This window comes from Pararge aegeria, chromosome 8, assembly GCF_905163445.1.
Source record: "Pararge aegeria chromosome 8, ilParAegt1.1, whole genome shotgun sequence".
NCBI lineage: Eukaryota > Metazoa > Arthropoda > Insecta > Lepidoptera > Nymphalidae > Pararge > Pararge aegeria.
The window spans coordinates 7,398,484-7,415,046 of record NC_053187.1 but is presented as its reverse complement, the minus strand read 5'-3'; the positions used below and the strand labels follow the sequence as shown (position 1 = coordinate 7,415,046).

The window sequence follows — 16,563 nt, the reverse complement described above, 5'->3', positions numbered from 1 at the left end:
AATTATTTTCTTACTACGTAATGTTTGATATCGAACCTTGGTACGGAACCCTTTGTATACTTGCGTACTAAATCGAACTTAGCGGTTTTATTCTTAATTTACCTGTATCAGATTTTAATCTGTGCTAAGTACCGTTTTAATATATTCGCTGTACGGATGTTGTTAACAAAGATTAAGTACATTGATATTTAACTTGAATCACCCAAATAATATAAATTAATAAAAACATTTTAATAGATGGGGAAGTTCAATAATTATTCTTTTATTATTAACATCTGGTTCTAAACAGGTTACAAGGTAGATTATACGGAAACGCATATAAAGCGTATGAAAATATACAATTAAAATGTTGTTTTAATTATTGTCAGGATCGATATAAAAGGGCCTACCTATATTTATGCGGAAACTCGTATAAAACGCGATTGAAGCCGGTTTTGCTGGTATGATAGATAGGTACCTAAAAGTCTTTATCAACTTATCAGGTATTATAAGTACATTATCATTATCAATCCAATACCGGCCTACTAAGGGCAAGGGTCTCTTCTCTCAGGAATCTAGATGGCTGAGGCCTAGGTCACCGCTCTGGCCTTATGCGGATTGATAGACTTAACACGCCTTTCAGAACTGCTACTAATTTATTCTAGCGTAGATGAAGAAGTGTGTATTTTCAATAAATAATAATAAATAAATATACTACGACAATACACACATCGCCATCTAGCCCCAAAGTAAGCGTAGCTTGTGTTATGGGTACTAAGATAGCTGATGAATATTTTTATGAAAATAATATACATAAATACTTACATATAATATACTTATATTATTAATAGAAAAGCGATGCGAGTAGCCGTGCAGCTTTTTAACTTTCTAAATAAATTTCTCATCAATGATTTGCTACTCGCATATTATAAAGGTACCTTAATATATTAGCAGTGTCGATTTACGTTTTGGACGATCTTGCCTTTTTCTAGGTAACTATAGCTAAATTTACTAAGCATACCTACATTCATTATTCTGCACCGTTAATTCTGCCGGTAGGAATATAAAAAAAAACATTGTATACGAACATTAAATTTTCAGCTAACTAGCTATTTTACTGGATAAACAATCTCTTTAACTATCCTATATGCCAAAAAAACTTGTACTTCGTATTAAAATTTAGAAATATAAAAAAAAAATAACTATATGCAAACATTAAATTTATAGCGACTAAGTAGTTACATACATTACTGGATAAGCAATCTTTTACAATTATTAGATACTAAGAAACCTTGTACTGTTATAATTTTCAGTTATAATTGTAGGTAGGTATAAATAGTCTTAATTTCGCAACAACTGTAACAATGCTGCTTAGTTTAACCTTAAACCTATGTTATAATAATTAACTTTTTATATATATTATCTATTATAGGAAGCAGGCAAGTTTAGGTCTGTAATTCATACTATTATGAATCCACCGACTCCAGTACCGAATCCAGAAGTATAAACAATCAAACAACTATCGCGATAGTCTGCCTTCCCAACCGATGGTCCAGTCACTACAAACAGACAGACTTTTCGTTCCAAAAGTACTTATAAAGTAAGCCTACTTTTAATAAATAACTGTTGAACTGTTTCCCTATGAAAATAATCCGGATTCACTCAACTACCATATTTACATTTTTGTATACGGTAGATAATAAGATATAAAATACAATTAGGGCAATAAAAGAAAATACTTACGCCTTTAAACTGAAGTCAATAAAACTAATTTCGGACGTTGAAGTTGATATTAATACATAATCTTTTTCCAATTTGATATTATTTTTGATTAGCTCCGGATTTTAGTTTTATGAATGCTTTTTAAGTCCACTATTGTAACCGTCACATAAATAAATAAATTATAATTTTAACTTATTGTTTTATCTTTCAAGTTATTTTCCTTTCCACTTGGGTATCGTTTTTGTTTATCACGGTAGAACGCTTCGCCCCAAAAAATAACTTAATGTGTGAAGCGCTTGCTTATTACATCACCTACCTATAGTGTTTTTTTTATATCACATAGTAATTAATTAGTTTATCCTTTATTATAGTTACAAGCAAATTTTATTACCAACAAACCTAACCGAATTACTAATTATAACTTAATTGGGTGGTTAAGGTGTTTACTTTTGGGGTTTCATCCTGGCTGTAACATATAATTTAGGCAAAAAAAAATTTCTACATCCAAAATAAATTCCAGCTTTAGGTTTTCTTAATGAAGTTTTTGCAATAACTTCAGAGTGGGTACTTTTTACTGCCACTCCCATGTCACTGAACTTTCAATTAAATCAGTTGTATCAGTAATCCAAAGCAGTTTCCAGACATCGCTCACATGATCTGCATTCAGTATCGCCTGGTTGTCTCCAACTTTATTTGTTTTTCTATACAAGCTTTCTCAATCATTTAAAAGTATATTTTAACGCTCGAGTGTCACTGCATTTTCAATTAAATCATCGCGTACTGGCTCGTACTGTACAGCCTATTGTAGATAAAGATTCACCTGATCTGCATTGCATATTTGCTGTTCGATTCAGCTTTGCGCGACTTTTTATGCCTGAATCACTTTATAGCATGTTTAGCGCGCTCTATGTGAGCTATTGTTATACAAAAATATATGTAATTTATGCGGATCAAGACTACATCCTGCAAACGTAAGCATAAAACTGTATCTTTTATGTATGCTCCATACCAGGTCCATACTCTGTGATGCCCGGAACACCAGTTGAATGTAAATATTATACGGGCTTCCCCACACCACCTTGAAATAAAAGACTTGTGAGTCATTATTACCATTTTGAAATATATACGTACGTATAATTTTGATTCACAATAATAGTCTCAGTAATACGTTATATTATGAATTCTTAATGTGTTTTGATTCCTTTATTTAATTCTTAATTAAAAAGACGACGGAACTTAACGTGTATGTCTGTCTGTGTGTGTGAGTGCGTGTGTGTATCATGTATGGGTATATGGTGTATGTGCAATTGTGTGCTATTTGTATGTAATGTTCAGTACGTAAGCAAGCTTTGGGCATGTTTTAAATAATACGTATTTCCTACTCCACTCGGCTAACGATGGTCGTGAATCTCAGACACTTATGTTTCACGGATATAGGCCACAACAAGGCACTGTGAAAATTCATTTTCTATCAACAAGCAAAATAATTATTATTTATATGTTACATATCTATTAATTACATTGCTTTTTGTTAGTGTAGGTACCTTTTATCAAGACTATGTTCTGCCAGACATTTTTTCAAAATTAAAGGTTTTTTTTTTAATGTAAAATTTTACGTCTAATCTAAATAGGTTATAACGAATTCTAAAACACATTCAGTAAGTTATATCTAGGTAGGTATAATTGTATAATTTAATTAATGTGTTTGAGGTAGTTTAATGCATAACATATACAAACATAATTAAAGAAGGTACCTACCAACTTTAAATTAAAAAAATATAACTAAGAAGTAACCCTTATTACATTCCAAATATAATATTCATCAACACACAACAATATTATGATTTTTAATTGATCTAACACTTAAGATTTGATGTACTTTTTAATTAGTTTCTGTTAATGAAAATCAATTAAGAATGTTAAAACTATAAGTCAGCAGGCCTTAAAGTACCTACAAACCACCTGCAATTCTAATATATTTATATTGTTAGGTTCAATAAAAGTAGTAGTAGGGTAAATAAGTTCAACTTCAGGCAATTAAACAAAGAAGACTGTAGATACAGTACCTACCTTGATATAAATCGGGCAACATGAAAACCGTCGAATTAATTTTATTAGGTAATTACTTTGAAATTTTGCAGTGCCGGAAAGTGTTTTTCACCACACATAGCCCCAAAGGAAAGTTTTAATTGTCAAGCGAAGTAAAGTACTTAACACTGAATAAAAAAATGGTTAATTTCTTAACGCCGTGAATAGACATTCAATGACTTACAACACGCTCTGAAACTTTTTATACACATTATTCAAAAAAGTATAATATTTATTTAACGATAATAGAGTCTACATAATTTGATTATTTATTAAAAAAAACTGTTTGAGCAAAGACAAATACTATTTAGCTTGTTATGCTATAAGGTAAACTTAGTAAAGACAATGAGTAATTCATTTTTATTATGTGTTAATGTATAACATCCTTAGAAAGAAAATAATACGCTTTTAAAAATATTTTTAACGTTTGTTTTACTTTGTACCAGCGGGAAGCCTACCCCGGCAGGTATAAATCATTAAAAATATTTTGTAAGAAAACAGCATGAAATAACACAAAACGTATTCAAATTTTAATTAACGAAAACCGAAATCCCTATTTCACGCCATATATCACTTATAAATATGCAACTCCGCCAGTTTCGGCTAGCATAAGAAGGTATCAAATAATTGTAGAGAACTTTTGTAATCATAGAGTTCGGGATCGCAAACGATATTTTGCCTTTAATTTCAAACTAAGAACAGTTTCTGTCTCCGGTCTGGAAAAGCACGAAAAGCAGCAAACCTGCCTTAATAATTGGAGCAGCGTGGAGTCAAAATCCTTGACGCCAGTGCCAACCAGTGGGCTAAGAATGATGATATTATGTTTAAGAGTAAACATCAAATATTACATATAAGTAGTGAACTGTATGTTTATTTGAACAGTTTCGACATAAAAAATGCAGTGTTAAAAGTCACACCATTACGCACTTGCCTCATAACGTAGGTATGCTATGTAATTCACTTTTCCTGAGCAAAGTCTTTTAAATTCAAAGCAAAACTGCCGCGTCTCACTGGCGTCCATAGCGGCGTTCGAGTTTGCGTCCAGCATGGGCCCGATCATTGAATGTTTCGTGCCCAAGAAGTGCGCATTAAGACGATGGTTTGACAAATTTGATAAATAGGTATTTAAAAACCTTTTGCCGTCGCGCTGAGCCTGTATATTTCCCTGTGTTCTCATTCAAAAATGAGCAGACTCATTCATCAAAATTTTAAGAAAGACTATATGTTGATTTATCTTTCTTTTTGTCATGTTATTTTTGTCATATTTGTCTTTGAGTCGTCTGCATATGGCGAAAATAAGGTTTTTTTACATTTCAGTACAAAAAAAAATTATTGATTATTTGAGAGGGCCAGTTTTTCTCTTTTCAAGAATAAGTAATGATAGCGACATGTCTACACTAGACTTTGATTTTTACGAAAAAAATGATTGCTCTCGAGGCATTATCCTGAAAGGAAATAGTGAAATACGTTTGTATGGAGAATCGCGCCTATCCTCTAAACCGGTTGGGTTTAAAGCAAGTCTAGATAGAAGTAGAAGCGGTGATAGCCTTGTGGGTAAGGTATCGGTTTTCGTTTCTCGGAGACCATGTTCGAGCCCCGGCACGCACCACTGACTTTCGGAGTTATGTGCGTTTTTAATTTAGCGAATATAAATATCACTAGGTTTAAACGGTGAATCGTGAGGTAACCTGCATGCCTGAGAGTTCCCCATTATATTCTGAAAGGCGTGAGAAGTCTACCAATCCGCACTTGGCCAGCGTGGTAGATTACGTAGGAGACCCGTGCGTTGGTAATGGGTTGATGAGAGCAAGTCTTGTGATAGGCACGATGCAAACTTGAAAGACGCCAAGGATGGGCACGTGCTTAGGCACGGCGCGGCGCGGCGGTGTGGCCTTCGCTTTAATAACAAAGTAGGTACATTATGCGGGCACTTCATTAATAAAACGAAGTTATTTAAAAAAATAACTATTTCTAGTAAGGAACTTTATGTATTAGTATCTATAAACTTACTAACTTAATTAGCACTAGGAAGAACTACGTCAAGTTCATTGTATAATATAAAAATATAGATACCAACAATTATTAGTAGGTAGGTACTGAAACCCATAACAGTTTCCTTTTGTATTTTGCATTAATATTATAGTTGCAGCAAGTAACTGCTATGTTTGTTTATGTTTACATAAATCTACTTATTAATACCATTTAATTAAATATATTTTGACTAAATAAGTTTGGACAAACTTATACAAGTACCTACCGAGTACCGAATAAAAATAACCTTATAAAAACTCTTTTGAAATAATACTGCGCTCTTTTGAAATTAAGGGATCCTGTTCTAAAATTGTTTTTCTCTCTACCCTGGGAATTTCCCTGGATATAAACTTGAATGCAAAGTTTCAACCGGTTAGTTTAAGGATTAAAAGCGTAGCTAACCCACAACTTACATTCGCATTTATTATTATTGTGAACATTTAGCTTAATTAGCTATACTCCGCGAAAAGGAGGAGAATGTACACATTATAGTATAAATTACACCATACAGCACCAAACAGATCTTCGGTAATATACACTATACGCACGTTTCGCTCCAGCACCGGAGCATCCTTAGGAGATATTAGCTGTACAATAAATAATTGTTAAGTTTTCCAACATTTATAATTATTGTGTCATGATGATATTTTATGATAAAATCTGTACTTCTGACTTTTTTTTATAAAAACTGAATAGGAACCCTGGCTATAAATTTAAGCTTAACGAACGAATCAAATTAATTCCATTTTACTCTAATGATTGTCAAGCAAGCAGGTCACTTGAGGTTCCGCGAGAGCGAGTATAAGATGATATTATCAGAAACGTAACTAAGTGGTGCGATTTCGGCATTTAAGGAATTTGTATATCCCACCTTTGAAAAACATACACACAACATAAAGGCAGATGATTCAAAATTCAAACTTCAAAATTCATTTATTTCAAGTAGGCCTAATATAAGCACTTTTGAAACGTCAAGTCTGTCTGTGTGTAGTGACTCTACCACCGGTTCGGAAGGCAGATTCTACCGAGAAGAAGCCGGCAAGAAACTCAGCAGTTGCTCTTTTCCAACATTAACAATTTACATTTTACATTTCAAAATTCATTTTTCTATCTTGTGAGAGATGAAAGCGGAGCCGGGAGCTTCCAAGCAACCTTGTCATTAAGAAATTCATCAATTGTATAATAACCTCGCTGTAATAAATGTGTTTTAACACATTCTTTAAACTTATGCATGATTCTATAATTTGCCACCAAACTGAAACAATTAACTGTTATAATAGATGGTAGGCAGCTCGACTATGATCACTTTTTGACTCTATCATTAGTGTAAAATTTACCTAATTCTATTAGTTTTAAAGTTTAAATACATGCATACTTATTCAGTCTTATGATACTAGGTATCCAAATGATGAAGATAAAATAAGTTTTTACGGCGTGAGGTACCTCCAGGTACAGCCGGAGAACAGTGGTAGTAGGTACTTGTGAAGTCGATAAAACCTAGAAAGAGAGCGAACATGAATCTACGGTGCCATTGACAAAATGACTGCATGTTTGTTTGAAGCTACGCAAACTATATAATGTCCAGAATAAAAAATAACGTTTATTATAGGCACAATTCCATAGCCTGGGAAATGTCTTGCAAGCGCGAAGAGTTCTAAGCGCAAGTACTGTGGGGTCGCACTGAGAACGCGATTCAATATTACGTAATACGACGTGCAGCCAATGACCCACTTAGAAGATTACTAAGCTAACGATAATAAAAATACATTAATATGATGCAAATATAAACACGGGATCGACCTATTTACTTATGCCTTTTAAAAGTCTACTTTATTAATAACACTACAGAGTCATACTTAATATTCTTAGTTTAGTGTTGTAATAGGAGCACGCATTGTTATGTCACAAGCACAACCTTCTTGCGGCAAATGATTTCTCTGAGCCATCTGATAACATATCGAGTATCGACCCCACTAGCCGAAAAAGAAAAATTTTAGGCAGAAATGGTGTGACATACCTACCGACACAGCCACTTCACTTCAGTGAACCACAGCTTATCCGACCCTGTACAACTATACCCCCTGTAAATCTATTATTCTTGAATATTTGTTTTAACAATCTTTGTTAATGTAGATAATGCATTATTGAACAGAGTATTATTTTTCAGATTTCAAGGTACTCTTTTGTAAATTATCCGATTTATATTTTAGATATTAGCAAATTCGTTTTGCGATTCATTAAGATGAAGGTTTAGTCATGTTATAAAAATATTTACAATATTATATGAAGTCAGAATACCTTGAAATTAAATAAAATCAAGAGATTTTAATTTATATATGTCAAGCATTGACAAGCATTGTTTTGTCTCTATATAAATAGGTGTAATTAAATAACAATTAATAAAAAAAAACCTTATTTTTTATAATTAAGTGTTAAATACTTATACATTTAAAATATATGCTAATTTGTATTTTTTTTAGTTTACTTCATTTATAAAAAAATGTATAGAATTTTGGTAGTGTTAAACCCATCCTTGCCATAATTTAAACTGTAATTATAACGTAAAAGTCAGGTATATACTCTATATAACACAAGTTATTTCATATAGTTATTGAAATATCCCATATTAGGTATATAGTCGTGATTCATGTCAATTTATCAAAAATTTAATTATTATAAAATTAAACAAGGTATTACGATTATCTATATAGTAAGCTTGTTTATACAATTCCTATCTACTATCTTATCTTAATGTATGTTAGTACGAACCGATGAACATCGATAATGAACGAATAATATTGTGCTGACAAGTAAAACGTGAAGAAATGCTTTTTGTTTCTTTGATAATAAAGCAACCGCTAAAAACAAAGATGATACTGCACGTAGTTCAAATTAATTATCATTTAATAGATAATGATTATTTTAAAGAGATCTAGATAACCCAATCTCATCATCTTCAGCCGATTTATGACCCACTGCTAGCAGTGGGTCATAAATCTAGATTCATGTCTAGACATGACGGGTGCCTTTTAACAACGAGAGCGATTGGAAATTAAGAGCCATAGACGTTGCCCCAATGCGAGTTTGGGGGCAAGATAAAGCAATCGGACACTTAAATAAAGAAAAGTCATTAGTGATTATCACCGGCATCAAAGACGGCTTAAAAATCGATTTTCCCGAGATACAGGTGAGATTGGAAAATTAAATTCAAAGCTTCAATGTCGTTCACCCAACGACTAGATGGAAATAAATATCAAAAGAGCTGCAATAACGCTGCAGATTTGCCAAATTCAGTCATGCACAAAGTTAAACTAATAAAGTCATAATTACAGCAGCTAAGAAAAAAAATGAAACCTACCTCACTACATATAGCAGCAACGTAAAGACTGTTCTTCGAGATTACTATAAGTACTTACAATTGCAAAATGTATTTATGACAAGGTTGTTTGACAAAAATCTCATTTATTGTAGTTCATGGAATTTAACAGCACCATTTAAAACTTTCATTTCATCACACGCATTTCTGTTTTATTTGCAGTCAAAATAATGAATTAAGGTATTGTGTGTCAATGCTAGGGCACTTAAAGTCTCAAAAGTTTAATTTTTTAAATAAACTCAAAGGTGATAGTTGTCCCGTTTGCCGTGGAAACTGGAAACCCAGGGAATTCTAGAGGCCATGGATATTTTTACCAACATATAATCGAGATATTACTACCTGGTAAGTAGTAACAGAAGGACTCAAAATTAAAATAATAAAAAATCAGTCTTGCCATCTTAATTATACTTCAGTGCGGAAATGTCAGTCTCCTTGGCGAAATCCGCTGGCATGATTAGTTTAGATCATATTACAAAATATTATCAATAAAAGGAAAAAGTGATGATAAAAAGGTATTAATATTATTATACGTGTAAATGAAAACCAAAATAATACTTCAGGGGCTTTAGAGGTACATTATCTGTCTCTGAGACTTATCTGTGGAACCGAAACGCTAATGGTTTTTGGGTAAACTATTGCCATAGTTTTTACTGAAAGAAATACATCCTGTCAATTTATAAGCTACGCGTCGCGTTGCGTAGGTAGTACCTGTCGTCTCGGTCTTTTATCTTCAAAAGGGGTTTCATAAGTATACACTTGAAACGTTTTGAATTAGTTTGTATGGAAAAAAAATATGCTTCTATTAATTTAATATTTTTACAGGTTGATTCCTTATGAAATATAGTTATGCACCCTCAACAGTATTTCGTTTTTCCATTACACGTTGTATATTATAATACACTCTTAGACTTATTCGGTCTATTAGAAGTGAAGTGAAAGAATTTCTACGGGGAAGTCTCATAAATTCACTTTTAGACTATTTTGTGATACAGTCAGTATCGTTACCTACTTGATATTTTTTATCGCAAGCGGTGGTTTATCAGTTACTTTATCTTTACGTACGCGACATACGAAAATGAAGAAATGTAAGGTGGCGTTTAATGGGTCAATGAAAATAATTCAAATGCAAAACATTTAATTTACTGGTTAAAACATAGGTAATTCATAAAAATGTATTTTTAAAATCACAATAGCTACTGTTATAATGTAGTGTAGTAGTAGTAGGTGAGCTATAAATCATAAGCAATAAATCTGTTCATGTAGTATTTACATAGGTACTATTGTATAGGTATGCATATTTATTGACACCAATAATGTTTCCACGCTAAAGTGTGATTGACAGCCGAGTGGCGCAGTGAGCAGTGACCCTGCTTTCCGCGTCCAAGGCCGTGGGTTCGATTCCCACAACTGGAAAAATGTTTGTGTGATGAACATGAATGTTTTTCAGTGTCTGGGTGTTTATCTGTATATTATAAGTATTTGTGTGTATTATATTCATAAAAATATTCATCAGCAATCTTAGTACCCATAACTCAAGCTACGCTTACTTTAGGGCTAGATAGCGATGTGTGTATTGTCGTAGTAGGTATATATAGTGTTTTGTGACCCGTTCAAAGCATTTGATTGCGGTGAAACTTAACACTCTCTTACTGTTATTGTATAGTTTCACTTTATTCTAATGCCTTTTCTAACTCGGTGATAGTGTTAGGGTAGTTTATTCAAATGCATTACTAACTCAGTGATAGGGTTAATTTTCGTATTTATTTTATCTTAGGTATCGGTATGATACAGCGTGGTGGACTACGGCCTAAACCCTTCTCATTGTGGGAGGAAACCCGTGCCCTGTAGTAGGCCGGTAAAGGGTTGATATGATGATAGGTATAATAATGAACAGTGGCGTGCATGGGTTGTGCAGATGATATAAAATGAAGAAAATCTCCAGTACCAGTGATAAAAACTTAAGAGTAGGCTTTTCATAACTCATACAATGTCTATCCTAAAGTTTTGTATAACTCATACTGGAGAGTTTTTCCATTTTATATAATCTGCCCGCTTTGTACAAACCCTCTATGCACGCCACTGATAATGAGGTAGAAAAATTACCCTTGACATTGTTTTTTTTACAGGTGACATTGCCTAAAGAAATAAAGAACATTGCTTAAAACAGATAGTTCAAGCTTGTTCACTACTAATAAATAAATTACGTTTAAACACCAAAGAAATACCTATTCTTTGGTATTTAAACGTATAATGTATAATGCGTAAAATACTAAAAAAAACTACATCATAGATGGACGAACAGCCAAATTTTGAATTGCCAAGGTCTCTATATAGGTATTTTTTTAAGCTCCAATTGTCTTACTAGGTTTGTGGTGTATGATGATTATGAATTAATATGGTAATTTCCGTTGCTGTTGCTTTTAAAAAGTGAATTTTTAAAAGCAACAGCTACGTTTCATTCTCGCTTTTTCTCGGTAGCTTTCCGAAATGGCGTGACACACTAAAGAATAAATTTGACATTTTAAAAGTCCCTGCAAAGTGGAATGACTAAAAATTTAATAATAATTTGTATTTCTTTAGATAACGGAATAATATTTTTACATTTCTAAATTACATAAATTTTTGGATGACGTCTATTAAAATTTTCGCTGGGAACGTGTAGGTTACACGTAGATTTGACAAAATGTACCTACTACTTACTAGATACGTATATTCATAATTATTTTATTATTCACAATTCACTGATTTGATATCTACAATGCGTTCGTTTTAATATCTCTATATTTGTCATCCGGTTATTTAACCATTTGGTTGTCTGCTCAGTTTTAACATGTTCTGCCAACAAGCACGTGCTGTGTTCAATCTTATCTCTTAAATATTATTATATGTTCGGTATATAAATCGTCATATGCGCCTTCAAGGTAAGATTATAGAGCTGATAATCCCACTAACAAATTCTACATTGCCTGCTGGATATATTTCAGTGTTCAGAGCATAATAACAATAAACAATTTTAGAACTCTCCTAATTATTAGTTAGCTAAATTTAATTTTAAAGGAATCCTTTATGATTATGGCTATTTAAATTCTACTTTAGACAATGTAAAGAAGAAATGCTTAAGCAGTATTCCGATCTACTAAGGGTTAGTTTCGATTCGGACTTTGTTATATTATTAAGCTGTTTATGCTTATAAGTTTACATAGTTACCTAAAGTACCTACTTGTGTTTTTAAGTCTTTCATGTAGTCTTAGAATAAAAATATAGGAACTTTTTTGTGTTGATCCGAAAACGATTTAAAGGTAGGTATCTACCTAAGTTGTTTGTAAAATCATATTAAGTACCTAGGTTGCTTACGTCTCGTCGATGCCCACTTTCATCCTTGCTATCGCTTCTTTAATACACAAAAATAAGAAATTATACATTCTATAAATAATTTATTTATTCCGCTTTTGATATAGTGAAGCAGAAATAACATTTGTTTTTCAGCTTTGTACTCACACATATCAACCTCATTATAAATTGAAATTTAATTTCTCCATTGTTAAATCGGTATATACCTACCTAGGTAGAGCGCCTATTAGGGTTTGATAAACTTAAATGCGAACACAGCACAGAGACAAACCAAAAAAAAGAGGTGAAACATCCACAAATTCATTAAAAAGAGAACTTTTGTGTCTTGATTGTTTTTTTATTCAAAGTACCTACATGTTTAATAAAATTGATTTGTTAATTAGTTACCTACCTATTTACCCACATTATATATTAAGCATTAATTAAAAATGTAGGTAGTTTTTTTGTTAGGTAAGTACCTACCTACTTCATATGCCAGTCGGTAGGTATATAAGAAATCTGTTGTTTTAGTCAAATATGTCAAGTACAACGTTACGACCTTTGCTTACGAATACGATATACATAACGTTCATCCATTTCCCTGCAAAATAGTAAAGGACGGTAACTGACCTCTATTTATTTATACTTAAAATGACTCATTGTCTACTTCTGAACGACTTAACTTCCAAATTAAAATAATTTTTTCACAATATTATATAGTTTTAAAAATGAATTTAACGTTTATAAATGACACAATGGCCACTCGACTCTGCATCCCTCTAGTTGTGTAGGCTTAAACAATGAATAATAAATGTGTAGATGAGTTCTTACACTTCCGAGCCGAAACGCCGATCCTCTAATTTCAAAATCTCTTTTTAATGTTACATGTTTTTATTTTTTCAGATACCTACCAACTATTACGATCAACTGTGGCGTGAATAACTGCTTCAAAACGGATTTATAAGGTTCGTACTTAAAACATTTTCTCAACAATACATAATATCTATCAACTTAAAAGTAGGTAGTTGATGATAGCCTTGTATTTTTAGTCCCCTATAATTAGTCCATGACTGCTTGCACTGTATGGAGATGATATATTCTGAAATGGTAGCACACTAACTAACTGCCCCTAAGGGGACATTATTAATCTGTATTGTAAAAACGGTAGTATACACTGTTAATAGGCTAATAAGCTTTTATAGTCGTAAAAATGTAATAGGCCCGTTTTGACATTTGTCTTCGCGACCTAACTAGTTATGGAACCATAAGACTCTGTACTCGATACTCACGATAAATCAATTCAAGTTTGTATCAGTACTTGATTGATATTATTATGTATTGTAAAGTGTTCGTTCGTTCAAAGTATTCCTTTAACTTCACATCCAATACGCGTGACTGGCTGTTGATTATACGTCCACTTTTCAACATGTTGAAACAGAGTTAGTACTATATAACAACAAACACAAAAATCGAGTCAAATCACTATGTTTAAATTAATGTCCAAAATAGAAGAGCCATAGTTAACGTAATAGTAAACAATATATATCAAACTTAAACGAGTGCACAGTCAACTTTACAAGATGAGGAACGAAAAACTGCTCAGTGCGCGCGGGGACGCTTCAGTCATGTGCCGCTTGGTCAGATACATCATCTCAGACTCATTATTTGGAACCCATTTTGAGAACCAAGCTCATTCTTTGCAGTAAAGATAACTACACAATATTTAATTTCGATATTCAGTAAAAAAATGGTTACAACTCTAGTATAAAAAAAAAAAAAAGACTGAGAACGTAACTGTTTTCGGAACGTTTCGCAACAATTATAAATTGCATGCTACTATGAAGTAAGCGCAAAAAGAATACTCGCGATATATTCTTTCATATTATTTAACGTCCCAAAAAAATTTACGTATTTTTTAAAACACTGTATGTAATTGATTTTTATTTTTTTGTTTCTTTCAGTTTCGTTCCAAGTTACATTCTATGGTCTTGCACAAATGTCAAAACGGGCCTATTACATTTTTCCGACTATAATAAAGTTAACAAGGTCAAGGTTTTATAATCTGTACAGACTAGATACTCCATAATATGCCAAAATATTATGTCAGACTTCATTGCGCCATCTAGGTATCGCTGTGAACAAGTCAGTTGTCACCACTGTTGTCAACGACTGCTGTCTGCTTGACAGTTGATAGTCGGTGACAGTTTAATCGCGAGGGATATTTTTGCTAGAGTAGGTACTAGGTAGCTGATAAAATTTTATTCTAGTCTTCGTCAATGTAACCTATTTTGAGTATTTATGAAATAAACTCACGTACTTTTCTTAAGACGTCCTAGAGTATTAGTGAATTTATCGTGGTTTACGTGGTGTAAATATGAACTGTTAATATTAGGTGTGTTTCGTATGTACCTCTTGTCACTGTCCCCTAAACAGGTAACTCGATGTTATCTCATCCCGCCGTGAAGTAATATGTATTTCTGTTTCGTTGAATCATTATTTTCCTTTTTTTTTCAGATAAAAAATGGCACTAATTCTCCAATACATAAATGATATACACATATTTATGGATAAATATGGAGGTGAGTTCCGATATATTTGAATAAATCTATACTTACTAGTTTTGAAATAAGAAGATGTAATTGCATTATTCTTTTGTAATTTTGTATTTGGAACATAATAATTATCACAATATTTATATTGAAACCTGAATATGAATTTCTGAATAGTAACATTTTTAAACCTTATTTCAGTAATTTATTGTTATAGGAAAATTAGTCAGTAAGAACTATTTAGTTTCCCATAATTTAAACAAAATTTTAGTAGTACTTATTATACAAATGTGTCTCCGTAAGCCATAATAGTTTTGAAGCGTAGCCAGTCTTTATAAAATTTGAACATTTATAAAAATTTTGTTATGTAGGTATTTCATGAAGTAGTTAGGAACTAAAAATATATTTATTTTCAGATCCTCGAACGAATCCATGGTTCCTGATGAGTTCACCATTTCCTACATTAATAATATGTCTAAGTTATATATGTCTAGTCAAGGTAACTATGCACATTTTAATAATAATAATAATAATAAATAAATATTTATTTCAAGTAACATAGACTCATATTGTTAGTAATACAAAGCTTATATCTATGTTAGTAAATAAACCTAAAAAAACACTAAGTACCTAATTATTAAGTAATATACTATCAAATAATTATTTACAGAGTCACTACCTTTAACTTGGGTTTTCACCCATTTAAATAAATCTAAAATCGTTACCTCTATAACTGAGTGATACCAGTGATGAAAAAGTGTCTTTTTGTGTGATAAATTTAAAAAGCATTTTGTAATATAGCATAATGTTTTAACATATTACAAAATGTATCATGTTGCATTGGACCAGATTTTTATGAAAGATTGATATAATTGTTAAAAAATTACCTGAATAATAAAGTATGAAATTATAATAATAATATTTATAAATAAATATGAAAATTACCTTAGATTGTAGTTAATCAATTCAGCAATTCCCTGATTAAATTCAGTGTATTTTAAGTTATATTTTTTTCAGTTTTATGGGCCCCGTTTTATGGAATCAAGAAAACCTTATGAATTAAAGAATTTATTAGTAATATACAACTTTTTGCAAGTAGTGTTCAGTGCATGGCTATTCTATGAGGTAAGTTCTTAATTTTAGTTATGTTATACTTTGCTAGGTTCATTGATAAGCCTGACCAATGGAGATAAAACTGACCTAAGTGTAAAATAATATTTTGGTCAGATATTCCCAAAAAACATTGCCCTTCTTCTAGTGCAGTTCAGTATAAATAGTGTTGGTAAAACAATGTTTGTATTCAATGAAAATATTGTAGTTTTAGACTAAAAAAATATATTTCTTTACTTCTTCTAATCACCTATCAATGTAAATTGTAGGAAATGGTTGTTGGAGTGATACGTTACTTATTACTGAAATGGAATGACAGTTTCCTTTTCTTAGTCATAAAGGCCACTTGCACTGATTGGTTATCACTAATTGCAACAA

At 31.9% G+C, this 16,563-nt stretch overlaps 1 protein-coding gene across 6 annotated transcripts in view; it reads left to right on the top strand.

Moving 5' to 3' along the window:
• Positions 1–16,563, top strand: part of LOC120625817 (elongation of very long chain fatty acids protein AAEL008004-like) — a 46,485-nt gene that overhangs the window by 16,717 nt on the left and 13,205 nt on the right. For 2 of the 6 annotated variants that reach the window (XM_039893040.1, XM_039893045.1), the window contains exons 2-5: positions 13,430–13,491; positions 15,041–15,105; positions 15,492–15,574; positions 16,093–16,200. In XM_039893040.1, the coding sequence (XP_039748974.1) occupies positions 15,048–15,105; positions 15,492–15,574; positions 16,093–16,200 (249 nt within the window). In that variant the 5' untranslated portion in view covers positions 13,430–13,491; positions 15,041–15,047. Of the gene's footprint in view, positions 1–8,820; positions 9,008–9,358; positions 9,539–12,057; positions 12,118–13,429; positions 13,492–14,744; positions 14,960–15,040; positions 15,106–15,491; positions 15,575–16,092; positions 16,201–16,563 lie in introns of those variants that run through there. The other 4 variants (XM_039893041.1, XM_039893042.1, XM_039893043.1 and 1 more) reach the window with 4 other exon arrangements.